The 27,372-nt window shown below is 47.1% G+C and overlaps 1 protein-coding gene across 1 annotated transcript in view; it reads right to left on the bottom strand.

Annotated features, from left to right (window-relative positions):
• LOC119457890 (uncharacterized) overlaps positions 1-27,372 on the bottom strand; it is a 483,998-nt gene that overhangs the window by 62,802 nt on the left and 393,824 nt on the right. Inside the window, 1 exon segment of the mRNA XM_049670508.1 lies at positions 23,477-23,671. Within this exon segment, the coding sequence (XP_049526465.1) occupies positions 23,477-23,671 (195 nt within the window).

Genomic DNA, 27,372 nt, shown 5'->3' with positions numbered 1-27,372 from the left:
CCGGTTCCGTTAAGTTTTTTCGATGGAGCAGATACGTTGTGCAAGGTCGGCAAAGCACAGTGGCGCTTGCGAAAGCCAAGAACATCGAACATTGCACAGCTCCGAAACAGACGCTTTTAATTAAGGGTACATAACGCGAATTTCGGAAACGTTAGGCGAGACGACGATTTGCATAAAACAGCAATGAAGACATCAAACAGGCAAGCAGTCTTTCGTTTTTCGCTCGCTAACACGAAAATAAAGAACTGGCATGGAAAGCATAAAAAAAAAAACTTCAGCAAGTGATTCCATATCGGAGCACACGTCAAAGCTCATAAGATTGTTATAAGAAGTTGATGAAGAAGCAAGAAGGAAGAAGAAAAAAAATAAAACACCATAACATCAATTTTATGAAATATTGTCCCAAAATTCGTAGCTGGCAAGCTGATGCGTGGTCCGAATAGATGTAGCAGCGTGTCCACTGACCATTATGCAACAGTATTGCTGACCAAACGCCAGCGCATTTGATAGAAAAAATGCTCAGTCTTCGCTTTCACGGCCTATTTGACATATTTGTCTATTTGTTTCTTGTCCTCTTATGGCGCAACGAAAGTTGCGGGGTACTTTTTTTTTTTTACCGCGTGGCCTAGCCCGGCCTTTGCCAGACCTATAGTTATAGCGCAGTATAGTTGCGCTATACCCACGTTGACCAACGCAGTTTCAGCCGGCGTTGATACGCATCAGAGCGTGAAATGTTGAGACATATCGCGCAGAGTGCGAGGCGATTTGGGTGCGGCGGGAACGAAAAAAAAAAAAAAAGAAAGCGTGAGGGACGCCGTTACCCGGCTGTGATCGGCTATCTGGCTACAATGTTGGCCGGCTACAAGCACTGTGGCTCGAACCAAACTGCGCGGGTTGCAGGCTGGCACAAAAAAAAAAAAAAAAAAAAAATTATCGGTCTCCTAGCGTACATGAAAGCCCAGTGGCGTTTATAACAAACGAAACCACGACTGAACGCCATCGGGAGTTCGGCACACATTGCTGTGTCTCGTTATCGTGAAAGTCTCAGTGGGAATAGAAATAAAGAAAGAAAGATTCTTACGAGCTGTCACTGGGAAAGGGGTGATTTCGCAACCCTCCGAAAGAAACACGACAAGGTTGCTGTTTCGTAACAGCCAATGATGGCAGTTTAGAGAGCCATTTCGCTTTACTTTCATCTTTACTTCTACTTTATTTTTATACCCACCTCCCTCCCTATTCGCTCTCTTCAATCTATCGTGCCCTTTGTTGAATTTCCATATACGTATTGTTAGTACCCCTGCAGTAAGACTCGGCTCTACTGTGTAGCTTTTCAAATCTAACCAGTGTAACGTATTTTGCAAGGCGACGGCTGCGGTAAATTGGCTTAGAAAACGGAGACGGCAAATCTGGCTGCAGTGCGTCGGAACACAAGAACGGTGCAGTATTGTGGAAACAAGAGCTGAAGCTTGGAACGACGTTGGGGCGTGGATCACTGCTCGACAGTCAACATAAACTGCATACACGCTGCCCATTCGAAATTGTATACGAAAAGCGTGAAGTTGTTGCGCACGTAAAAATATTGAATTTCTAGTGACGGGAAAGAAATTACTTCTTGTGTGTCTGGACGTCAACTTTACGAAGTTGAGGTCGAACGGTCCAAACACTTTTCACAGACGCCTCGTATATCGTGGTCGACAAACTTCAGAACGCGTTTATTATAGGAATGCTATAGACAAAAGCGGGCCAAATGTGTGAGGCGCTGCAAGATTGTGAGTTGTCGGTCTAGTTCACTGTTCAACTCCTTATGACTTTGTGAAGACTACATAACCTCTTGTCTCGGTGAAAGTTTTTTCCAGAGTTCCCAATTACGCAATTGAATTTAGTGTACGATCATTGCGTTCTACCGGTGCTAACATATGGGGCAGAAACTCGGAGGTTAACAAAGAAGCTCGAGAACAAGTTAAGGACCGCACAAATAACGATGGAACGAAAAATGTTGGGCCTAACGTTAAGAGACAGGAAGATAGCTGTGTGGATCAGAGAGCAAACGGGGATAACCGATATTCTCATCGACATTAAGAGAAAAACAATGGAGCTGGGCAGGCCATGGAATGCGTAGGATGGATAACCGGTGGACCATTAGAATTACACAATGGATACCAAGAGAAGGGAAGCGCAGTCGAGGACAGCAGAAAACTAGGTGGGGTGATGAAGTTAAGAAATTTGCAGGCGCAAGTTGGAATCAGCTAGCGGAAAAAAGGGTAATTGGTGATCACAGGGAGAGGCTTTCGTCCTGCAGTGGACATAAATATAGGCTGATGATGATGATGATGATGACGACGAAGTTATCTGTAGAGATGAAGTATATACCTTCCCGCTGGCTAATATACTTGCCCTTTTGACGAGATGAAGTCTTTAGATGGTCTACATATAAAATTCGTCATCTTGGTTGCTTTCTTTCGGCCTAACCGTAGTCCGTAGACTGACGAACCGGTCGTTTGCAGAGAATCCATAGACTTTTGTGGGCGATGGGTGTGAGGTCTAATCCAGGTACACAGGCCACACGTCTACAAACCTTTCAGAAGCCTGCAGCAAAACACGTTTAGACATTGTTCTGAAGGGTAGGACGAACATTCGCCCCGGCCCGACAACAATATTGAAAATGAAGTTGCGTTCCCTGACTTCAGGTCATCTTTGACTTGATCAGTGACGGAACCTGATATTTAACATACAGAGAACTGCACCAATTGTCGATAAGCTGTGGGTCCTGATAGGTCTCTAAGAACGTAGGCTGTCGAAAGAGGCCCATACCTCCATAATATATCACTTGCAAATTCAACTGTTGTCTATCTACAGGATGGCATGCAACTTGTGGGATAGGTTAGAACAAAATGTACAGCGACGCATAACAGTCTGTAGACGCCAGCCAATCACGAGCCACGACTTACTCGAGGAAAGTTCTGCATTCGGCCTTTTCACAAAGTCGGGCCCAGCTGGAGCTCGAGCTTTGAGAGCACTGTACGGTATTGCCGAGACAGGGTTTGGAAGTACAGCCCTCGTTGTAGAACCAATACGCTCACGGTGGACGGCAAAACGAAAACGAGGTTCTTAAACGAAATGAGAAAGCGTATCGCAATATCTCTTCAAGGCCTGTAACAATATATACGATACGGCAGTGCGATTCCTCGTCGAAACCCCGTCGCCTTGAAGGAAGCCAGAGTGCGATACGAACGAATTCTTCAACTCACGGGGGCAATCATCTTTCGGGAAAGTACAGGTCCTTACTGTCACCTCTCTCTCGATTGTCAGAATCGCTGACGCCGATTGTTTACAGTATTGAGATAAGGCTGGGCGAGCAGCCCTAAACATGGCTTAGATTTTAGGTGGGTGGGCGTAGAGTAATATCGTTATCTCGACAGAAAACGGGCATTTCGAAGAGCGGTGCTGTAGCTAGCCCAAGAAAAAACAAAATCTCGCTGATTGCAACAATATCTCAGTGGTCGGTGCCATACAAACTTCGCTATCGCAACTGCAGTTCAGAAAGCACGCTAAAAAACGGGTCCAGACGGGTTTCGCAATAAGATATGTGCTGTGGCAACCTAGACCCGCTGTGTCGTACTATATAGCTAAGCCTAGTTTTCAGTTTCTCCTGGTACCAGTCCGGAATACAAATGGCCGACTACAGCCGTAACTTTCTAACCGAAAAAAAAAAGCAAACGAAGCGGTGAGCTCCGGAGGACAGAATGACGTCGTGCCTTTTATTGTTTGTGACTATAACGAATTCTTGGGTCAGATGGCGGTACTTGCACTGAATTTTTAAGATTGAGCGCCGGCGTTGTGAATTTCATCACTGCTGGAAATGCGTGTGCGAATTGAAAACAAAGTCATTCGAGATCTCCTGTATTTTTTCTTCTTGCTTATCGTATTTCTGCTTCCAATGATAGGACCTTATCGCGCTTCGATCCTCAGTGGTCTGGGCGGCGCTCATTCTAGGTTGTCACTAGGATTGGTCATGTCTCAAACAAGCAGAGCTTAGATCTGACGGCTGTACTAGATTTTCTCGTATACAGATAGCGAACTGATAAATTTCTTGTGAACCGTATTTATAGCGAATTTTTATTATTTTGTCTATGTTTTTATGAATTGTCCATGCTTCAGTTGTTCATGTTAGTCTTCTAACCTTTTTTTCTCCCTCCGTCATTCACGGACTTACTCCGTTAGTGTTTTGCCAGAATGTTTTAGACTTTTGACTGTGCTTTGTGTTTTCATTACCTTTTTCTTGTTTATTGCTTTTCCTATCAGCTTTTCGGGCATGGCCGGCCTATATTTGTGGGCAAATTCTTCATATTTTACGTTTAATCAAGAACAAAGAAGAACAATTGGCAGTTCTTGAGCAGTGGGCGATGAGAACGGAAGAAAATAGAGCAAAACAAACCCTAACATTACACCGGCTTGCGCTGCTAAGCCCGAGCAAGGGCGCGCGTTTCGGTACAGCGGCCGAACTACGACATCTGGCTGGAAAACAAAGCCCATTCCCGCTAACGCTATCGGTGATACTTGACCGCTTCTCGGCCAGTTGAATTGGACTGAGTCACTCGCGTATCACGAGATAGCGATAACGTTGCCTGGAACGCGCAGTCTTCACCACTGGTCAGTCGCCTATGCTGTCACAAGTTAAAAAAAAAAAAAACGCTTCTTATAGAAACTGACGGAACGTCCCAGATAAGCACCTCTGGTAGAAAAATACCTGCCTCGCGCATGTGCAGAATATTTCTGGAAATGTTCCGTTCCCTGACACAACGTTAGGCCTGTAGCAGGTTGCTTTGACAACGCCGCTTTGGCACTTCCTTTGTGGCTTGCGAAGCGTAGGACTACCACGGGATCTAGGACCAGGGGGGCTATAACGTAAAATGATTCCAAACTGTTTTGATTCCAATTTCTGCAATCAGCCTCCACGATTGGTCAAAACATTTTCGGGCCACTCCCAACTTCACCCGTCTGTCACGCGACGTCACGAAAACCGCGATAGCTCCCCATCTGATATAACGTGTACACACTGATTATGCGTGACTGAACCGCACAAAAGAAAAATAATCATTCCTGATTCGACGCCTTTTCACCATTAGCCCTCTGTTATTGGTCCAATGTTTTCTGGCGACGCGCGCTTCACCTGTCTGTCACGCGACCTCACAACACCACGAAAACTCACCACGTCAAAGTGACGTGTTCGCGAAAAAAAATGCATTAATATGCCGAACAAAACTGAAAAATTTTCTGAATAGCCACAGACTGCCCCGTTCCGAAAGGAATAGAAGATGGCCGCCCGCCAATCGCTCAGGCCCTCGCTACTCGCACCTGCCGGTGAGCATGCATTTATTTGCGCATGATAAACCTTTTGCGTGGCAGTAAAACCTTATCGAGCTCTTTCGGCACGTATACGACATCGCTCTGCCAACTCTTCCTTGCTGAGGATCCGTTTTAGCGGCATTCTTAACCTTCCGTTGCACGCCGCCGCGATTTTCGACCAGCCACCGCAAGCTAAGTAAGGCGAAGCAGACCAATCGGAGAAGCCGGCACCACCATCTTCATGCGGTTATCTAATTTCACTGTGCAGGCCCGGCCCCATCGAAACCCTCTCCACAAGAGCGTGCTCCTCGCCTCTTGTCAGCCAATTAGATAAAAAAAAACCTGTTGAGTGTAGACAATGTTATTTGTTTTTTATTGGTTATGTTAAGGTCACCTCCTATAAACGAGGAGAGTGTTTGATTGGGTTGTTCAGACAACGCTGCGGGTCACCGCCCGATGCTTGCGTCGGTGGTTACGTAAATTTGACGTCAGGAGTTTGGAATCAAAACAGTTTGGAATCATTTTACGTTATAAGCGCCCGAGATTCACAAATCTTTTCTTTCGTAAGTACGCTTCGCCATTGGCTGTCCGCCTCCGATAATGATATGTCTGGCATATGGGTTGGCTAAAATTCTTTCTTACGAGAAATTTTAGCGTAATAAGTTTTTGTGAATTCGGGCCCTGGTCCTTCTCGAGAGGGTAGGAGTAGCATGAGAAAGAGAGAGAGAGAGCAAGCGAGAGAGGAAAGGCAGGGAGGTTAACCAGAAGTCAGTTTACGGTTTGCTACCCTACACTGGGGGGGGGTGGAGTAGCATGAAGTGTCGCTTAAGACAAAGACGTCCATTTACGATGAGTGGGCAGGAAAACCGCTAAGCGTGAACTAAGGACAGGAGGCCCAATCTCGCGAACTATTCATTACTGTGCGTCAGATGTACGGCATGTTTGTGTGCGCATGTCCATGGACGGCCCTCGTCCCATAGCGCGCTATAGGGTCCCCCGGCTGTAACGGGCCATGTTCTCTGTGGTACTCCGGAGATTTTCCGTGGCTTGCGCTTGTAGTAAGCCAGAGACTAAGCAGAGAATAAGTTTAATTCCAGAAAAACCCACCAGACGGCTGCCTGTTCGGGTTACGAATAGGGAGCCTACATGCAGCAGTTATGCGGAGACACGTCGTCACACAACAAGTCAGTCAAGGCACTCTTGAAGTTTTTGCGATCGAGTGGACTATCTGACAGACTATAGTTCTCACAGACCTTTCCAATCCTCCTCTTTTATTTATTCCTTGACTTTTTTTTTCGTGGCTGCTTTTTCCCTTCCCTATTCTTTCCGCCTTTCATTTCCCCTTCCCCTTCCCCCAGTGCAGGGTAGCAAACCAGAATCTTTTCGGGTTAACGTCCCTGCCTTTCCCACCACGTTTCTCTCTCTCTCTCTCTCGGACTCATGGAGGCGCGCTTGTGCCGTTGGCGTCGCAGCCGGCGTCATGCTGTGATGGTATCAACGGCGTATGCACTGCCCCCCACGTGGAAGGTCACCGGGGGACTATAGAGAGACACGCAGTGCGTTTGACAGCACAAAAAAAGAAAGAAAAAAAAAGCAAGTTGACAGTCACCTAAGTATCCTTGCGTGATCTGAAGGCGAAAGCATGATGACTTGTCTAATTTATCACCTTAAATCAATATTCCACCTTAATCCGCCTCGCTGTAATTTTGTACCAATCTTATACCACTGTAATCCACCCTAATGCAATTTTGGGAGTGGGCCAGGTCGGCGTTTTGGGTGTGGGCCAAGGAGTTTGGCCGACACCGTGGCTGTTCAGCGTAGAATTTCGCAGTACGAGCCGCAGCAGGTATACAGCGCCGGGAACCTGACGTCATCACTTGGTCACGTGACTTTTGGTACCATCGGATGTTAACGCCGCACGGACGCCTGATTTCGCGCTTCATGGGGCACATAAGGCTTTCGTCTTAAAAACGACGAGCGCCGAGTGGACGCCCCGTCATGCTCCGCTCCATCAGCTCTGCGTGCGGAAGCCAGGGCAGTGCCAAAGTCGATCCAAATAGGTGGCGAAGCTTCGGGTGGAAAGCGGTTTAGAACATATGGTCACCGACATCAGCTGGAGTGGTTGTGGGAGCAGCGATAGAAGCGCGACTATTTTTGGAGGGAACAAACATTGGGAAAGGAAAAAGCGTTTTTTAATTAGAGTGAGACACAGTTAGATTCATTCAACGAAAATAAAATTCCTAATCAATTTTACATACGCATTGCGAGAAAAGGAGAGACAACTCTATTTTGCTCTATCATTATCAATAAATACCTTTTTTCAGCGCCCACCGATAGCGGCGGGCGTTGACGTCGCTATCACTTGCAATGCAATGCAGCTCTTGAAGTGTGCAGAAAGGGGCGCTCGTAAAGTTCACCTGTTAACGTTAGGCCTAACATTTTTCACTCCATCGCTCTTTGTGCGGTTCTTAACTTGTTCTCGAGCTTCTTTGTTAACCTCCAAGTTTCTGCCCCATATGTTAGCAACGGTAGAAGACAATGATTGTACACTTTTCTTTTCAACGACAGTAGCAAGCTCCCAGTCAGGATTTGGTAATTCCTGCCGTATGCACTCCAACCCAATTTTATTCTTCTGTAAATTTCCTTCTCGTGATCAGGGTCCCCTGTGAGTAATTGACTTAGATAAACGTACTCCTTTACAGACTTTAGAGGCTGACTGGCGAACCTGAATTATTGTTCCCTTGCCAGGCTATTGAACATTATCTTTGTCTTCTGCATATTAGTCTTCAACCGCACTTTTACACGTTCTCGGTTAAGGTCCTCAATCAGTTGTTGTAATTCGTCCCCATTGTTGCTGAATAGGACAATGTCGTCATGCAAACCGAAGGTTGCTGAGATATTCGCCGTTGATCCTCACTCCTAAGCCTTCCCATCCTAAGAGCTTGAATACTTCTGCTAAGCATGCAGTGAATAGCATTGGAGAGATTGTGTCTCCTCGATTGACCCACTGGTTCAAAAGGGTACAAGCGTACCCCGGCCTGGCGTTCGGCTTCCTTCAGGGGTGATACGCTTGGGAAAGGAGCCTGCGCCCTGAATTCCCGTCGAAACCAACGTGAGCACGGAAATCACCTCTTGATATCAAGTTACCTCTTGATAGGTAACTTTCTACTTTTCTTGCAGCGAACCAATGAAGCTGTGGAATTCTTGTAGATATTTCCCAAGATATTCACGTATGCCTCCTGTACTCCTTGATTGTACCACCTTTTTTTTTTATCCAACGGCCGTGATTGTACATTGCCTCCTGTATTGTACTCTTGTACATTGATGACATGGCATATATACGATTCATAGTATAGAATATACCTTCCTGATACAAACCTATTTTCTTGTTATTGAAGTTGTACAACTTCCGTACTTTTCAATATTTCTGTCGTTACACAAACTTCCCAAGTCAAGATTTCGTATGCCGTTGGAGCCAAGTAGTTCTGCACCTCCTGCGTGCTACACCTTTCATAACCCTGACTGTTTCTCTAGTTGGGGTGCAGTTTTTGTTAAAGTAATTTTTTTCTCACCACAAATAAATAATCAGTATTTGAATTACTTGAAGGAACATCATCTTTGCTGCGTATCCTTTAGTGCTATAACAAAAAAGAAAAGATAACGTGCAATATATATTTTTAAGTTGCATTACTGAATGCGGTCGCTGAGTTCGCTTTCATGGTCATTACCAAGGAGGTTTTGTTACTACATTGTGAATGAATGAATGAATGAATGAATGAATGAATGAAAAACTTTATTTTCACAAACGATGTTTCCCGGCGTAGGTGGAGCCCTCAGTCCCGGGCCCCTGTGGCCTTTGCCATCTTGCGAGCTCTGTCGATCAACTTAAGCTGTTCTTCAGGCTTCGAGCAGGATAGCGCAGCCTCCCACTGCTCCGGTGTTGGTGCTTTGTGTACTGGCGCTACATTTGGTTTTTGGCAAGCCCATGTAACGTGGTAAAGCGTCGCGTGTTCCCCGCATAGCGGGCATTTATTGTGATATGTTGCCGGATAGATTTTTCTGAGTAAACTCAGATTGGGGTATGTATTAGTCTGCAGTTGTCTCCAGGCGACCGACTGCTCTCTACTAAGGTCTTTGTGGGGAGGGGGGTAGATTCTCCTTAGGGCTCTTTGATTTTCTAAAGTTGCTCCATAGCGTCTGGTGACTGTGTCCAGTTCCCCGTCGTGGTGCGCCCCCCGGTTGGAGTATGCTCGGGCGTTGGCGTCGGCACGCTGGTTCCCTGTCACAGTCTCATGGCCTGCTGTCCACGTAATGAAGCATCTCGAGAAGGTGATTCTTCTCGTCTTGAGCAAGCGGATGGCCACAGTGGATATGCGTCCACTGCTGTACCTTCTGCACGCTTCTTGCGAGTCCGTAAGTATTTCTGTAGTGGCCTCTTCGCCCTGGTGGGTGATGGCGAGTGCGATTGCCGCTTCCTCAGCCTCGAGGATGTTGTTGCGTTTGATCGAAGCGCAATTGATTTCCCTAAGCTGGTGATCAACAACGCTGACTACCACCCCGGAGTGTTCTTTGTATGTGGTCGCGTCGACGTATAACACGTCTTTTCTCCCCGCGAAATATCTTTCGTGTGCTTCCGATCTTGCCTTTCTTCTGGCCTTGTGCATTTTAGGATGCATGTTTCTCGGTATCGGGCTGATCTCAATGATCTCTCGAATTTCTTTAGGTATGCTTTCCGTGCTGCTAATTTCTCTGCAAGCTTCCCTCATGGCCAGTGTCTTCAGCGTGTTCCTGCCCGTTGGCGTCTACATGAGTCTCATTTCTGCGCGAGAAGGTGAGCTTCAATGTGTTCTTGCACTGTGTTGTTTATGCCCAATTAAAAAAAAATTCTCCGTCGAGGTGTTGACCGGCAGTCCGAGAGCGCATTTATAAGCTTTCCTAAGGATTGCCTCTAATTGTTCATTTTCCTGCTCGAGTGGGGTTTGATAGGGGACACTGTATACTGACCACGAGGGCCTGTACTAGCCTACATGTGTCCTCTTCCTTCATACCTCGTCGTCTGTTTGAGATTCTTGCGATCATCCTCGTGATCTTCGCTGTGGTGTTTGCGAGCTGTCTGATTGTGTGATCTAAACGACAGTTGCTTTGTATCCACATACCAAGGATCTTGGGATACCTCCGGAATCTTCTTCAACCCTATGTAGATGTCTATGGAGTTTTGCAGATTGTATCCTCTTCTGTAGACTCTGAGCACTTCGGATTTCTCCGGGGAGTATGCAAGTCCGCAGTGTTCAGTGTATGCGTGGACTGTATCTGCTGCACTCTGCAGAAGGTCTTGTTTTTCTCCTAAGGATCCCCTAGTCACCCAAATTGTGACGTCGTCTGCGTAGATGGCATGGCTCAGTCTTTCAATTTTTTCGAGGTTCCGTGCTAAGCCGATCATAACAATGTTAAAAAGCATAGGGGATATCACAGAACCTTGCGGTGTTCCCTTTGGGGGCGTGTTGAAGGTGTCAGTCCTGATGCCTCCTATACCAATGGTGGCGGTTCTGTTACTAAGAAAAGCTTTGGCGTAGTTGTGTATTCTCTGCCCACAACCAATGTTGCTGAGTCCCTCCAGCACAGCTCTATGACTTACGTTGTCGAAGGCCGCTTTAAGATCGAGCGCAAGCAAGATATTTTCTCCGTATTTCGGGATGTTAGTAAGCACCTCCTCCTTGGTCTGCAGGAGGATGTCTTGTGTTGAGAGGCATTTTCTGAATCCAAACATAGTGTGCGGCATGAGCTCGTTATCCTCCAGGTGGGTCTCCAACCTCTGAAGCACAATTCTCTCGTATACTTTTCCCAAGCAGGACGTTAGTGAAATGGGTCGCATATTTTCCAGGCAGGGAGTCTTTCCGGACTTCGGGATCATTACTATTTCCGCATGTCTCCAGTCGTCCTGGATGGTCCCCCGTTCCCAGTGTTTATTGACGAATTCTGTAAATCGTTTGATCGAGTTTTCGTCTAGTTTTCCTTATCATGGCGTTGGTGATGCCATCCTTCCCTGGCGTGGTGTTCTTTGTGGCAGACATCACAGCGTGTCTGACTTCTTCTGTGGTAATGGGTTCATCTAGAGCGGGATTTGCTTCGCCCGTGTATGCCAAGTTGCAGTTGACGTCCGTTGTATCCCCAACATAGCGTTGCTTGATGTTATCTAGTATTTCCTGATCTGTGCCTTGGAATCGGTGCGCGATTGGTTGGGTCGTCTTACGATTTTCGGACTTGGTCATGGTTGGGTCTATAAGAGCCCTTAGCAAGGCCCATGTCTTTTTCCAGCCTAGGGTCCCCTGTAGCTCGTTGCATTTTTGGTCCCAGTTGCATCCTGAGAGTTCTGTCGCATACTCTTCGGCTTGTCTGGTGACCTCGACGATCTTAAGTCTAAGTTTCCTGTTGTGCTTCGGCCGTTTCCATCTTCTTAGTAGCCCACGTCGGGCGTCCCATAAGTGTAACAGATGCTTATCCACCTCGGGTGTGTTGGTGGTGAGGGCTACCTCTCGGGTTAGCCTTTTGCAGTCTGCCTTGATTCCTGCGACCCAGCTCGTAATGTCTGTGATCTCAGCGTCTTCGGACTCCGCCCTAGTTTTTCTATAGGCTACCCAGTCGGTGAGCCTAGCCTTGCCAAGTCTTTTCCTGATCGGTAGGGTTTCTATCTTGATGCGCAAAATGCAATGGTGGCTGCCGAGTGTTTCCCCGTCATTTTCCCATTGAGCATCCCTTACCTCTCAGACGAATGCCAAGTCTGGGCATGAATCTCGGTTGATACTGTTCCCCACTCGCGTGGGTTGGGTGTGGTCTGTGATGAGGCTGAGCCTTCTGCGATCCTCTTCTCGGGCTAGATCCCTGCCTTTTTGCGTTTCTTTAACTTAGCCCCAGCTTTTGTGCCAGGCATTAAAATCCCCCAGGATGACGAGACCCTTCTTGCCTGCTGCTTGTTCTGCCTTGCGTAGCAGGTAGCCGAAGTTTGCTTTCCTCTGGCTGGGTGGGCTGTAAATGTTGAGGAGAAAGATGCTTTCCTGGCTTCTTTTTTGGGTAATGATTTCAATAAAGACGTGGTCAATGTCCGTTGCGTCAATGCCTGTCTGATTGCGGTGACCGCTTTGGCAACCAGCGTCGCGACCTTACTTTGCCCGAGCCCCTCATAGACTGAGTAGCCCGCAAGAGTGGGTGAGCAGCCGGTTTTCTGTAGGGCGATTATGTCTGGCGGAGCTCTGCAGTTAGTGATGTGTTGTTTAAGAAGACCCTGCTTTCTGCGAATCCCACGGCAGTTCCACTGCCATATATCGAGGGTTTCCAACTTGATCGAGCATTTACGGCAGCTCGCCATGGTCAGCTGATGGCCTGTAGTATAGGGTTTAGTTCTGGATTTCATGCCCGTAAATTGTACTACGCGTTCTCTATCCTTGCGCGCCTCCTCTTGGAGGTTAGAAACGTGATTGGTAAGATTTGCTAGCGCATTGTTCATGGCTACCATGGCAGTTGTGAATTCCTGCCGCCCTATGGTGGCCGACTGAGTTTCGTCTGTTTGCGGGCTTGAGTTTGGCTGTCCTGTTCTCAGTGCCTTAAGTTCATCTATGAGCTCGTTGAGCTCAGCATTTTCTGCCCTGAGAGTCTGAATAGTTTGCCTAAGCTCATTTACTTCGTCGTTCTGCGTGTTCGTGTTCTTTGGAGCAGTGGGAGAGGCTGAGAAAAGATGCGCTCTCCAGCTCACCTTACTGTCTTCTTCCTTCTTGGTTATGGTCTTCTTCTGCTGCTTCTTTTTCGTTTGCGGAGCCTGCCGGGTCTTGGACGCAGATCTCGACCTTGATCTGGACCTGGATGTCGAGCTGGAGTCCCTACTGAACCAGCGTTGCCTGGTCCGGCCACGTCCGCCAGCGTTCCTGGCTTCGGCGTCTGGTTCCTCTTGTTTTCTCGCCCGTGGATTCCTCGGTTTCCTGAGGCATTCCTTGCACTCCTTTGCCTGTGTGGGGTGCGCTTCCTTGCATAGCGCACACCTGGGCTCGCAGGTGTGTCCGTCCTCGATGACTGGTTCGGCGCAGTTCGAGCAGACAACGGCGTCAGGTGTCGGGCATACATCCGCCCTATGCCCAGGCTTGAAACATATATAGCAGACTTGCCGCGATGACCGATAGAGGTAGCAACGTGTCTCGCCGCCGTAGTAGTAAACGTAGCGGGGGACGATCTTGCCCTCGAAGGTAATGACCGCGGTTTGGGAGTTTCCAAGCATTCTTGCATAAAGTATTTTCACTCCTTGGGTGCGTACCCGAAGATGGGCTAGTAATTCGGTCGGCGTTGTACCGGCGTCCAGTCCGTGAATCACACCTTTACACGAATTGTCCGGCGCTGCCTCGTAAGCCGTCACTGCATGGTCTTTTGCACCAAAACGTAGACTTGGGACGCTCTGCACAACATTGGCAGTCTCCATGCTTGGCGTGCTGATTATGGCGATGTTCGATCCGTTGCGCAACCGTATAAGCAAGTTGCCTTCGTTACACATGTCTGGGTTTCCACATGCTTTGGTTATAGCCCGGGCCATCTGATGCGTGCTCAGTTCACTGATGTTGAGCCCATTCTTCGGTCTAATGATGACTTTGAAATCGCTCTTCGGCAGTGGAGGTAGCTTCTCTTGGCGAAGGTGATTCCCCTTTAGTTTGGGCTGGCTCGACGCTGATTTGTGCACCGCTTCGGTCCCGGTCTCCGGAACGGCGATCAGCCTTGAGTTGTGGTATTTTGCAGTAAACCATCATCCCCCGTTGTCAAAGGTTTTCTTTTGCGAGAGGTCGGTAGCGTTGTCTTGTCGCATTGGGGGTTCTTTTCGATCGGCGTCGTGGCTCCAACCGTCGCAGACGCGCCGTCGTCAGCCATCCTGGCGCGTCCCGCACGAGCTGGAGCAGCGTTCCGTCGTCGGGCCGACGGCCCGACGCCGCTTAGGCTTAGAGCAGCGTTGTTCTCCGCGGTTCTTCGAACAAGCAGAGAATCGAGAAATTTGGATTTACGGTTGTAAACGGGTTATTCACAGATTTCGCTTGATTAGTAGAAGACGATGGAGTACTGCATTTTCGGCGAAAGACGATGGAGTACTGCATTTTCGGCGACGTGGAGATTTTACGGGTGAAATGAGCTACATTGTGAAAACATACGAACTCGGTGACATTTATAATGGGGTCCACTCTTCACATTTATCGTGGGTGGGCGGCGCTGTTTAGCGTAAGTAAAACAGACGTTGACTTGTCGGTTACGGTAGGCAGCCTACATGCAAGGCCGTTTAAAACGGCGTTGCATGTAGCCTCCCTAGGTTACGGTCATTCTATAACGAAGCTGTTCAGGGGACTTTCACAACAGCGTGTTGGACAGATCATTCGATCTGTCCAACACGCTGTTGAGTTTCTTTTGTGTTTCAAACTTGCCTATTAATGTGACATACATATCACTAGTTTTTTACTTGGACATTTTTTTGCTGTTGTTGGTCATTTTGTTCTGCTTGTTTTTACTGGCTTTGATGTTAACCCAATTTGTTCTCACTTTGTTCTTACTTTGTATCGCCCCCCCCCCCCCCCCCCCTTACACAATGCCTCTGCGAGGCCTGTAAAGTACTTGTAAATAAATAAATAAATAAATAAGTATTTCGTGGGGCGTCAGTGTGCGGCGGCGGGCTCGGCATCAAACGCCAATCAAAGAACCACCTCCACGCAACCTGCGTCAGAGTCCCGAGTTCTTGCTTGGAGACGCAATTATCAATGATTATATATAAAAAATTACCTTGCATACAATTCATCGAACAGAGAACTACACTGCGCAGCTTCCCTTAGCCATTATTTCGTAATTATTTATCCCCACGTCGCTTTTTTACCGGTTTTGCGTTAAACCTCAGCGATAGGTCAACTAGCTGACGGTGTGATGCAGCATCGCAGCTTACGTGTAAGCTCCGAAGCGGCCACATGAACAGAGCGTCGCTGATGAAACATCACTAACAGAGATCAAATAGACCACTGATTCTGACGAAGCATGTGAGAACGCGCTGATACAAATTTCGCTGATTTTGATGTATCCGTTACTCAGATTGACATACATCGTCGCAGACTTTACAGAGACGCTGTTAATGCAATTAAGATAGGATAATAAGAAGGTTGAACCAACACGGTTGAGAATCTTGAACTTCCCCTTCACGCTCCAACACTCTCCTCCTTCTTCTATGCTCTTTCTTCCCACTTCCTTCTCCCCACAGACACTCAGCCATGCTACATTTGGGCTGCAGAAATAAATATGCGTCCCAACCGCAACCCCCCCCCCCCTCCCCCCCACCCCACTCTCCTTTCTTCTTTCCAGAAGAGCTTTTCTGCGAGCTTTGGCTCCATAGCGTTCCCTTCATAGCTGCGGAAAGCTCAATGTTGTCCAGCGCATTAGAGAAGGGTGACAGAAATATCACCGCCCAAGCACTCCGTACAGATGGTTAGTTAGACCAGCGAAGCTGAAACGTGCGGCGCCGGTGTTCATCACTGGGGCCGCATGGGACGGTACGTTAAATACTTTCTCAATCATTGGTTACGTCTTTGTGTTTCTTAATGAGGTTGCACACACGTTCGGCTGCGACAGAGAGAACAGACGTCACTGACGGTATGCCCGCAGTCCACCGTTGTCGCATTGCCTCTTGCGATTTTTCAAAATTAAATTGCTTCAAAGTTAAATATGTCCATCACGGTAAGACAATGAATGGCTCATACGCCCTTAAGCAATGGCTCATACCCCCGTAACGCGGCCTCCCCATTACGACGACAGAAGTGAAGTGAAAATTTTACGCTCGAATGATGAGAGGCATCGGAGCCAGCTGTGGAAGAAGTCTTGGTGAAAAAAAAAAAGTTGTGCTTGAGTTTAATTATGGACGCAAGTTTGAACCACTAATACCAGGGAGTATTTAAGGACACTGGTATAATACGTTCGATTATTTCACGAATTCTGTCTGTGAGTGTTCCTGCCTTGATTGCGATAGCAATTAATGCGGTCATAGAGGCGCGTTCGCGCCGTCGTCGGGCTGTCACGCGGTGTCAACGGCGCATGCGCGTGGAAAGCTTGGAAGGTTTCCGGAGTCGAGAGAGACACCTAATAGAACTTATACAATTACGCAATCACGTATAGCACTTAGTCCAAAACGAGAGGGAGTTTCACAGGAATATGGAGGCTCGAAGTGACGAACAGTTGTAGAACACGGAATGTCGCCCAAGCCACCGTTACCACTATAGTGGACTTGTCTGGAAGTTATGAAAGACATATGTTGGTTCACGCAAAAGTAAACCCCGAATGTACCGTCTACATATCAGCCTTTTGTCGTCCCCGGTGTAAGGCCTAGAAATATCTTCAGAACGATGTGAAAATAGGGTGCACTGCAAGTCGTTATGTGCGCGAAATTAAAACCTGTTTTACCTACACGAGTGCTAATGTTCTTTATCCACCGGAAAGTTGCGTTCTGCCATAAACAACACATCCGTGAAACTTGATGGCTGATTTATGGACATGATTTAGCTCAAGGGCACGGCCTCAAGGAAAGCCACAAAACACGTCACAGGCGCTTCTAACCATTGCATCGAAATGCACTGAACTACACTATTTACACTCTTTCCAATGCGCACACGCTTCAAGCACAATCGACGTGTGACAGAGGGCGTTTATCAAAGCCGGCCAAATGATTTGGAAAATTAAAAAAAGAACACCTTGTTCTCCGCGTTATACAAACAACACAATTATGACTCACACGTGCTTATTTTTTTCTTGTTTCACGTGAAACGCTTCCAGAAGTTGACGTGCTGTTTCGTCTTTGCTTTTGCCGAGGATCTTCACATCGGGAAATCTCGGTAGACAAGAGCAGGACTTACAATGCGCCGGTAGGTAGGCAACCAAGTTATACAGCGTGCTCCCTCATTCGACATAATATTACGGCAGTGGCCAGTTTGTCCTACAGGGGACTTTCCACGAGTCAGGGGTATTTAATATGCCAGCCCGGTTGCGGATCTGCACGTTGGTAACTTTTTTTTTTGAAGTTGTGGCTCACGTTGCGCACGTATAAGGGCACAACTTCGGTTCCTCGCCGCACCACCAGGTGGCGCTCGCCTGCGGGCATCCGCGGAAGCGGCGGCGCCGGCCGTGAGGCGAAAGAAACAAAAAGAACCAGAAAGCTCGCCTTCGTGATAGCGTTCGCCGCAAGCGTTTCCCGGTAAAGATTACGGTGGCTTAAGCTGCAGTTGCCGGGAAGCGTGAGAAACAGTCAGAAACCATTTAATGCTATCGCGTTGTACTCTTAAAGGCGAAGCATGAGCGTTTCCCAGGTTTCTCTTTTCTTTTTCGAATTGTGGCTCATCTTGTGCGCGTATAGGGGCGTAACTTCCGGCCTTCTGGCTACTCTGCTCATCGGTTCTTGCCTCATTCACTGGTGTGCCTGCATTTAGCTTCCGTTGCAGGGACGCGGCCACAGACGCTAGGACCGAAAGAGGGAAGCCAGCTTTTGAAAGCCTAAGTTAACCGATTATTAAAACTGACCTGCACCTTGCGAGCGCCAGATCTGCCAAGTGCTCACCCAAAGTAAAGCGTAGCAATGGCTCTTTTTTTTTACAAGTTTAGAGTGCGCGGAGTCGCATGGGGAAAACTCTTTTTTTTCACTACGGGCTCACTCACCCAGTTTTCACCCCCCTCCCCACTCTGTGCCAACAGGTGGTGTTAAGCTCTGCGCCACCCGAAGGCGTCATCACTCCAGCCGTTGACGTTTACGCCTCCGCTCACCCAGCCATCCATCCCAAACCGCCCGCGTTTGCCGGGATACCGGACACGCTAAAGGCTCTCTAATGAGTTTGAGTGGGCATGTGCATTAACGCGAGTGACTGTTGAAGAGTGTCAGTGGACGTGAGTTAGTATGCGAGTGCATAGTACAGGTGAGTGTGGAGTTAGAGTGAGTATATGAAACTGCGCTGGTGCCGGGGAATGGAAGCGACTAGTGAACGCTAGTGAGTGCATGTCAGTGGGAAGTAGCAACGTGGGTGATGCCTACAAGTGTCAGAATGCGCAAGAGTACGAGAGAGTATACGCAGCCTACAAAATCATCATCATCATCATTAGCTTATATTTATGTCCACTGCAGGACGAATGCCTCTCCCTGCGATCTCCAATTGCCCCTGTCTTGCGCTAGCTGATTCCAACTTGCACCTGAAAATTTCCTAACCTAATCACCCTATCGAGTTTTCTGTCGTCCTCGACTGCGCTTACCTTCTCTTGGTACCCATTGTGTAAATCTCATGGTCCACCGGTTATTCATTCTACGCATTACATGGCCTGCCCAGCTCCATTTTTTTCTCTTAATGTCAATTAGAATATCGGCTATCCCAGTTTGCTCTCTGATCCACACCGCTTTCTTCCTGTCTCTCAACGTTAGGCCTAACATTTTTCGTTCCATTGCTCTTTGTGCGATACTTAACTTGTTCCTGAGCTTCTTGGTTAACCTCGAATGCACGCCAACCTCGAATGCACGCCAACCTCGAATGCACGCCAACCCAATTTTATTCTTCTGAAAATTTTGTTCTCATAATCAGGGTCCAATGTGAGTAATTGGCCTAGATAAACGTACTCCTTTACATACTCTAGAGAATGACTGGCGATCCTGAATTCTTGTTCCCTTGCCAGGCTATTGGACATTATCTTGGTCTTCTGCATAATAATCTTCAACCCCACTCTTAGACTTCCTCGATTAAGGTCCTCAATCATTTGTTGTAATTCGTCTTCATTGTTGCTGAATAAGAGAATGTCACCTGCAAACCGAAGGTTGACGAGATATTCGCGGTTGATCCTCACTCCTAAGATTTCCCATCCTAAGAGCTTGAATACTTCTGCTAAGCATGCAGTGAATAGCATTGGAGAGATTGTCTCCTTGCCTGACCCCTTTCTTGATAGGTAACTTTGTACTTTTCTTGTGGAGAACCAAGGTAGCTGTGGAATCCTTGTAGATATTTGCTAAGATATTCACGTATGCCTCCTGTACTCCTTGATTACGCAATGCCTCAATGACTGCTGGTATCTCTACTGAACCAAATGCCATTTCATAATCTATGAAAGCCATGTAGTAGATGTTTATTGTACGCCGCACATTCTCGATTACCTGATTGATGACATGGATGTGATCCATTGTAGCACATCCATTCCTGAAGCGAACCTGTTCGCTTGTTATTGGTCAAGTTTTAAAACTTTCATGCTTTGAGATATTTGCGACGTAGTAGTAGTAGTAGTAGTATAGTAGTAGTAGTAGTAGTAGTAGTAGTAGTAGTAGTATAACTTTTATTTAAAAAGATTACATCCAGCCAGATCCAGTGGGTGGGTCCCCCAGTCCAGGGCCCCACTGGCGATAGCGGCACGCCGGGCTTGGTTGAGAAGGGCCAATTGGTCCTCCCGCACCATACTGGCTAGCCACACCTCCCACTGCCTACTGTTGGAGTTTTACCCCAAAAGGGGTGATCGAATTTCTTTGCGACGTTACGCTATTCTCGATCACAGTACAGTTTCCGTAGGAGCCAAGCAGTTGTGCGCCTCCTGCGTGCTACATCTTTCATAACCACGACTGTTTCTCTAGTTGGTGCGCAAGTATTGTAAAATATCTTTTCTTCTCTCCATAAATAAATAATTAGTACTTGAAGTATTATTAATGAACATCATCTTTGCTAGGTGCCCTTTAGTTCAATACCAAAAAAGAAAGCCTGCAATAGTTTTTTTCCTTGAGTTCGATTATTGAAAATGCGATCGTGGAGCTCGCTTTCACGGTCATTACCAAGGAGGGTTTGTCATTGCGCGGCACATGACGGGTGCGAGGAATCCTATAACGGAAGGAAGGTCGTGGTTTGTCATTGCATTGCGACAATACATGATGTACGCTCCGAACTCGGTGACATTTACAATGGGACCCATTTTCACATTTATCTCGGGTAGGTGGCGCTCTTTAGTGTAAATAAAACAGACGTTGACTTATCTCTTCCGGTCATTCTACGGCGAAGCAGCTCAAGGGGCGTCCGCAACAGCTTTCATTGGGTGTTGTCATGCGGTGGTGGGCTCGGCATCGAACCGCCTCAACGCAACCTGCTTCAAAGTCCCGAGTGTTAGCTCGGAGACGCAATTAGCTATGGTTATAAAAAAAAAAAAAAAAAAAAAAAACGTTACCCTGCGTACACTTCATCGAATAGGCAACTACTACTCTGCGCAGTTTATTTTAACCAGCAATTCGTATTTCTTTATTCTCGCGTCGCTTCGTGCCGGCTTCACGTTAAACCTCAGCTAGGACAACTAATAGCTGACGGCGCGGTGCAGCAATGGAGGTCGCATGTAAGCCCCGAAGCGGCCGCATTGTCGGGGCGTCGGGGTGAAGCCCCACTAATAACAGCCAGCAAATACACCTCTATAGTATAGTTCCCACGAAATGCGCGAGAACTCGCGCATGCAGCTTTCGCTTACTTTGATGTATCACAAAAGTAGGGACAGCTGGGCGAGTTGGCCGTGGTAACAATCATAAACGTAATTATAAAACAGCAGCCCACGAATACACGCAAAATTGTCGCGCGACTGGCCGCTCGATGTACTTTGCGTGTATTGGCGCGCTTTCTCTCATGTTTGGAGAAATACTTTTATGTACACGTATTGAGCAACAGAAAGTTGTATCGGGTGGTTTTTCGTGTCGCTCTACAATTTTCTCATTGGCGCTTTTCATCGGGTTATGATATTCGAGAAGTTGATTAGTTAAATAAGACTAATTATTCAATTAGGCGGAATACAAAAATTAATCTGAGTATCTCCAAGCGACGGAAAACAACCTGCCTTGGTTCTCTCTAGCTACATGGTATTTGCATATTTTTAAAGTTTGGTTCAAGTAACGTGGCACACGGGTATACGCTGTTTCCAATGCGAGCATGCATCAGCCACAATCGACATGCTACAGAGGGTGTTTATCAAAGCCGGCCGAGTGATTTGGAAGACTAAAAAAAAGAAGAAACAAGAAAAACAAAACTGTTCTCCATGTTTACAAACAACGCAATTCTGACTCACACGTGTCTTTTTTTTGTTTTATGTGAAACGCTTCCAGAAGTTCACGTACCGTTTGGCCTTTTGCTTTTGCCGAGGACCTCTACATCACGAAATCTCGGTTGACAAGAGCAGGATTTACAATGCGCCGAAAGATGAGAAATCATGTCTTTCTTCAAGTTATTATTATATGCGTGCTCCCTCATTCGATCATTAGCGCAGTTGCCAGTTTGTCTTACATAGGCCTTTCCACAAGTCCGGGCTATTTGATATGCCAGCCCGGTGGCGTATCTGCACGTAGGTGTTCGGAGTGCTTCACTTGACAGCCTATCTTAGAGGTGCCCATGATGCGGGGACACAGTTGAGCCAGCCTGTTGGGAGCGGAGAACACGACCGGAGCTTCGTACCTATTCGCCCCTATATTAAAGTGATAGTTTTAAGGGCACCGTTACGCGGGTCGCCGGCGTTGACTATGAGCGAAAATTGTCTACCAATAACGGGGTGGCGAGCGCCGCATTTCTACTACTCGATTCCGGGCATCCGCGGAAGCGGCGGCGCCGGCCGTGCGCGGAAAAAAAAAAGAACCAGGAAGCTCGCCTTCGTATATAGCGTTCGCCTCAAACGTTTTTCGGTAAAGGTTACGGTTGCATAAGCCGCAGTTGCCAGAAAGCTTGATAAGCAGTCAGGGACCCCTTAATGCTACCAGGATCTGCTATTCAAGGCGAAGCTTAAGCGTCTCTGAAGTTTTTGTTTTCACATTGTGGCCCAACTTGCGCACGTATAAGGGCACAACTTCCGGCCATTGGCAACTCCGCTCATGGGCTCTTGGCTCATTCACTGGTGTGCCTGCATTCAGCTTCCGTTGCAGGGACGCGGCCACTGACGGTAGGACCGAACGACGGAAGCCAGCTTTTGAAAGCCTAGGTTAACCGATGATTAAAAGTGACCTGCATCTTGCGAGCGCAAGATCTGCCGAGTGCTTACCCCAAGCAAAGCGTAACAATGCCTCTTTTTTGCAAGTTTAAAGTGCGCGGAGTTGCATGGCAAAAACTCTTTTTTTCTTTCCACTGTGGGCTCACTCACTCAGTCTTCTACCATGCCCCCCTCCCCACTCTGCGGCAACAGGTGGTGTTGAGCTCTGCGCCACTCCCTGACGTCACCACTCCGGCCGTTGACGTTTACTTCTCCGCTCACCCGGCAATCTTTCCCAAACCGCCAGCGTTTGCCGGGATACCGGACACGCTAAAAACTCTCTAGGCCTAATATTAGAGTTTGAGTGGGCGTGTGCATTAACGCGAGTGACTGTAGACGAGTGTCAGTGGACGTGAGTAAGTATGCGAGTGCATAGTACAGCTGAGTGAAGAGTTAGAGCGAGCATATGAAAGTGAGTTGGAAGTGACTAGTTAACGCTAGTGAGTGCATGTAAGTGAGAAGACGGAACACGGGTGAGTGCCGACAAGTGTGAGAGTACTAGTGAGTACGCAGCTCAGAAAACATTTACCGTGGTTGAACGCTGTTAAACCAAGTTTGTCGAGTGATAGCACGGTCTTGCTTGCTTTGGGGAAGAACCCAGACGCTGCTCGGCGCCGTCAGCCGCCTACCGCATCTACAATTGCACCACAAGACAACACACAGACGCTGCTCGGCGCATCAGGAGCAGCGAGCGAATTGACCTTCGTGCTGCGTCTCGCTTCAACGCGAACTAATCGTCGAAAGCAGAGTGCATGCGAAGCTACCAGCACTGGGCGAACATCGTCGACATCGCTGATCGCTTTCAATATATGGGCGCCCACGCGACGTGTGTAGCAGCCGCCGGTAGTGGCAGGCTAAGTCCCAGTTTGACCTTGGCTGAGCTTGAAGGTCACATTTACGGAACCAGGCGTTTTCTGGGTTTGTACCTGGAGTAGTAGAGCTATCGCTATAGAATACTGGTTAGCGAGTATATATGAGTGAGCGTCCGCTTATTCTACCGACCTACGGATGTGCACGTCATTGTGCCATACTGCAATAGCGGAGTGCAGCTTGCTGCGGCTATACGTTAACGGGGTCCACGTACCGTTGGCCTGTTCGGCGAGCAGGTCTCGCAGGTGCTCGGAGCGGCCGGCCACCTGGACGGCCGAGACGCGCACCGAGAAACGGGCGCCCGTGCGCTGCTTGTGCTCGTCGATGAGCCGGAAGAGCCAGGACACCGCGCAGGGGATGGCGCCCAGCTCCTGCGCCGACCCGCTGCCCAGCATCGTCCACGTCTTGCCTGCGCAACATAATCAGGGTGGGAGGGAGCGAGAGTGAGACACGTCGCTCGCCATCACTGCGAGCGCTCACTTGCTCGTTAACTAATGCATATATACAGTAGAGAGATGGGTGTCGGGAAGCAGGGGTTAACCAGACCAGAATACCCGCCCTAGACTGAGGGAGAGAGAAAGAAGTTGCCACAGGACATATACTAGATATTTTCGCTGCAATAAGCCTACATAGAAGTGACTGTATTATCCAATGGACCAAGCGCATTAGTGAAGATGAGAAGCCAAACTTCGCGGTTATCTTTGGTTTAATTACCTGACAGTTTCGGTCGGTGGACCAACCTCTTTCAAGGGATACAGTAAATTCTCGCGACAGTCTCTTTATATATTTAGGTAGAGTAAGAAGACGCAATAAGAAAGAAGAGAGAGAGATAGCGAGAGAGAGAGAGAGAGAGAGAGAGGGAGGGAGAGAGAGATGACGCAAAAAGGAAAAAAAAAAGGGGGGAGAAAGAAGAGAGACGAAGGCTACATAGAATACTCGTAGGTAACGGGGTTATGCCCGGCGCGGGTGGGCAGCCCCTGTCCACCCGGTAGATACACCTATGGTTCAAGTTACGTGAAAGACCCTATAGTATAGCACTGTGAAAAAAGCTTGCACACTGGCTCTCACGCTATAGTCATAATACTACTCAAGAAGCAGTAGTAGTGGACCGAAGGACTGCACAACTTGCCGCGGATTTTTTTCGAGATAACGTATTCTACCGTTCAATGGAAAGTGTCTTCAAGAAGAAAGCGCAGAGGCCCCCACACTTCAATGCGTTTTCTTTTCTGTACTTGACGAGCATGGTGCCAAACCTTGTACTGACATGTTGGGCCCACTGTGCCACAAGTAGTCCTCTCACTTATCGCACATCCAGGTTCGAAAAAAAGAAAACAATCCCTAAATTTTTCGATATGGCACCTTCAAGGGGACCAGCAAGGCAATAAGCCTTGCTGGTCATTATTACGTAAGCGGTTACATGTAAACCAACTAAATAAGAAAGTAGCACATTTTTTTGTCTATTTGGCGGTAGGCCGCTGCATCCAGAACACTTGACGGCCGGTTTCTAGGGCTTGGTTTGCGAAAAAGTAGCAGCAGTCGCTGAACGACTGAAAGAAAAAGTGATTTTTTTATGTGTTTTACAACGCACATATTTTAAATTCCTCTTTCTCGACTATTAACTACGAAGGCATAGCTGTCACCGACACGCCCAGCTATAGTAAAACTCTTACCTTCATTTTCATTTGGATGCACAAAGTATATCACCAGAAAAAAAAAAAAAAAGACGGCTAATACAATCCTGCCAACGATGCGGCATTATTTACCCCCTGCCAATCGACTCGTTTTTCAACCTGCCTGCGTGTCGAAACACTCGTCGCTTTTGCTAGGATCGCTTTTACGCCAACCACCTTCTCCTTCTCTTACAACCTCCTTTCCCTTCATACCCTCCTCTCCCCTTCCCTCCTTTCTTATTTTGGCCCTTTCTCGGCCGAAGAGAAATCGAGCGAACTCAGTAACGGGGTTTACAAGAAGAGGTACGGGGAAATAAGGAAACCGCTTCCACTTCTTTTTTTTTTCTTCGCCTTAACCCCTTCCTCTCCTACAATCGTTCTGCGGCCTTTCACTAGTACCTCCTCCCTCTGTTTTACTCTCTCTCTCTCTCTTTCGTTTGGTGTCACGTGGCTTTCTCCTTTCTCTCCCGCTCATTCTTCGGGTTCCCGGGTTACTCAATAGTGTTGGCGAGATAAGCCCCACATCAGCACGTTTTCGGAAGCGACGACGGAGGAGGCCATTTCGACCGGGGGATAAATCTCCGGCCTCCCTAAAAACAAAAAAGAAAAAAAAAGAAAAAAGAAAGGAAGGACCGAAAAAGAAAGACAAGAAAGGATCGAAGGAAGTAAGAAAATAATGCCGTCGAAGCGTGAAAGCGTCGTTTGGAGTGCGCGCTCGCGCGCACTCCAGAAGACGCTTTTTATTTTTCGCCGGAAGGTGGCGCGCGGGAAATACCCGCACGTCGTCGCTAAGCGGCCGTGAAGAAAATAGAAGGGTGTATGGACTGGTATGTGGCAGTAAACCACGACGGCATGACGGAAGCTTAAATCGAGAAAAGAACAAGAATTAAAAAGAAGACATAATAGTGTATACAGAAGGTATCAGAGGCCGGGTATCTACCACAGTCACGAGCAACATGACAAGGAACACCGAAATAGTTTTTTTTTTATTAGAGTGATGATTGCACGTAGTATTGAGGATTCGAATTTGACACGTCGGTTTGTAGAAAGTAACTTTCCTGTCGCGCATTTGGTCTCATTGAAATAATGTTACGCGACAAACGCGTGGTTGGCCACTCCGCCGTCTTAAAAGCAGTTTCGGCGTTGTATTTAAATGACCAGCTCTATTTAAACAACTTACCGGGGGCACAGGTAGCCATTACAGGGTATGGACAGTATTTAGTTTAATGCAGAATAGAAAAATAATGCATTCAACATACTGAAGAGAGTAACAGATTAAAGGGTTTAACAGGGTTTCAACAGGGACTTATGGAAGAAAGTGACGAAGAACAGATTAAAGAAAATACAGCTACAGAGATGGAGAACTTTGCTGAGGTTGTCTTTGAGACTAAAACAAACAAAGAGCCAGAAAAAATACTGAAGAACAGTGAAATACCGAAGATTAACAAGCCCACAAATTGGAAAGTTAAATCACAGTTGTTAGACGTTACTTCATTACGTCATTGCCTTCACACTGCTTTAAGGATGGACACTTGGCGTCAAATGTTTATAGGCGACAGTATTTAAAGAAATTAAAAAATAATAAAATATGAATATTTCCAGAGCTTGGGCACGATATACTGTCCCAAAGAGACTCGATAAATGCTGCGTGAGGCGTTTTTCAGGTGGGAGATAAGGAGAAAATACCCCCCTCCCCCCCCAAAAAAAAAAGTACAAAAAAAAAACAGCGTATCATATTTGATAGGCTGACTTTCATACCTCAAAATGCTGATTTAAGCTCAAACAATTTAACGCGAAAAACATAGTAGCATTTCTTACTCTAAAGCGACGACTCGGATGTGTTCAGCTCAGTAATCTGATAACGAATTGTTTACTGTACTCATTGGGTTCTGAGTAGAAAACATTTCATTCGTTACTGCTTTGGTACTGAAGTCCTCTCGATGGCCAGAAATGAAATTGACCAAGTTGTAATCTATCTATCTATCTATCTATCTATCTATCTATCTATCTATCTATCTATCTATCTATCTATCTATCTATCTATCTATCTATCTATCTATCTATCTATCTATCTATCTATCTATCTATCTATCTATCTATCTATCTATCTATCTATCTATCTATCTATCTATCTATCTATCTATCTATCTATCTATCTATCTATCTATCTATCTATCTATCTATCTATCTATCTATCTATCTATCTATCTATCTATCTATCTATCTATCTATCTATCTATCTATCTATCTATCTATCTATCTATCTATCTATCTATCTATCTATTCCTAAAGTGGAGCCTGAGAACAACAACGGTTGTAAAACAAAGAGAAAGTATAACAAAAGTCGGAAGGCGAGAGCCGAGAACTGTGCTACAACTGAACCTCGGGCGACGTCTATAAAACGTCAAATTAGCACAAAAAATTAATAGATATAAAGCTG

The sequence above is a fragment of the Dermacentor silvarum genome, chromosome 7 (assembly GCF_013339745.2).
Source record: "Dermacentor silvarum isolate Dsil-2018 chromosome 7, BIME_Dsil_1.4, whole genome shotgun sequence".
NCBI classification, from domain to species: domain Eukaryota; kingdom Metazoa; phylum Arthropoda; class Arachnida; order Ixodida; family Ixodidae; genus Dermacentor; species Dermacentor silvarum.
This window is presented reverse-complemented; position numbering and strand designations above follow the sequence as displayed.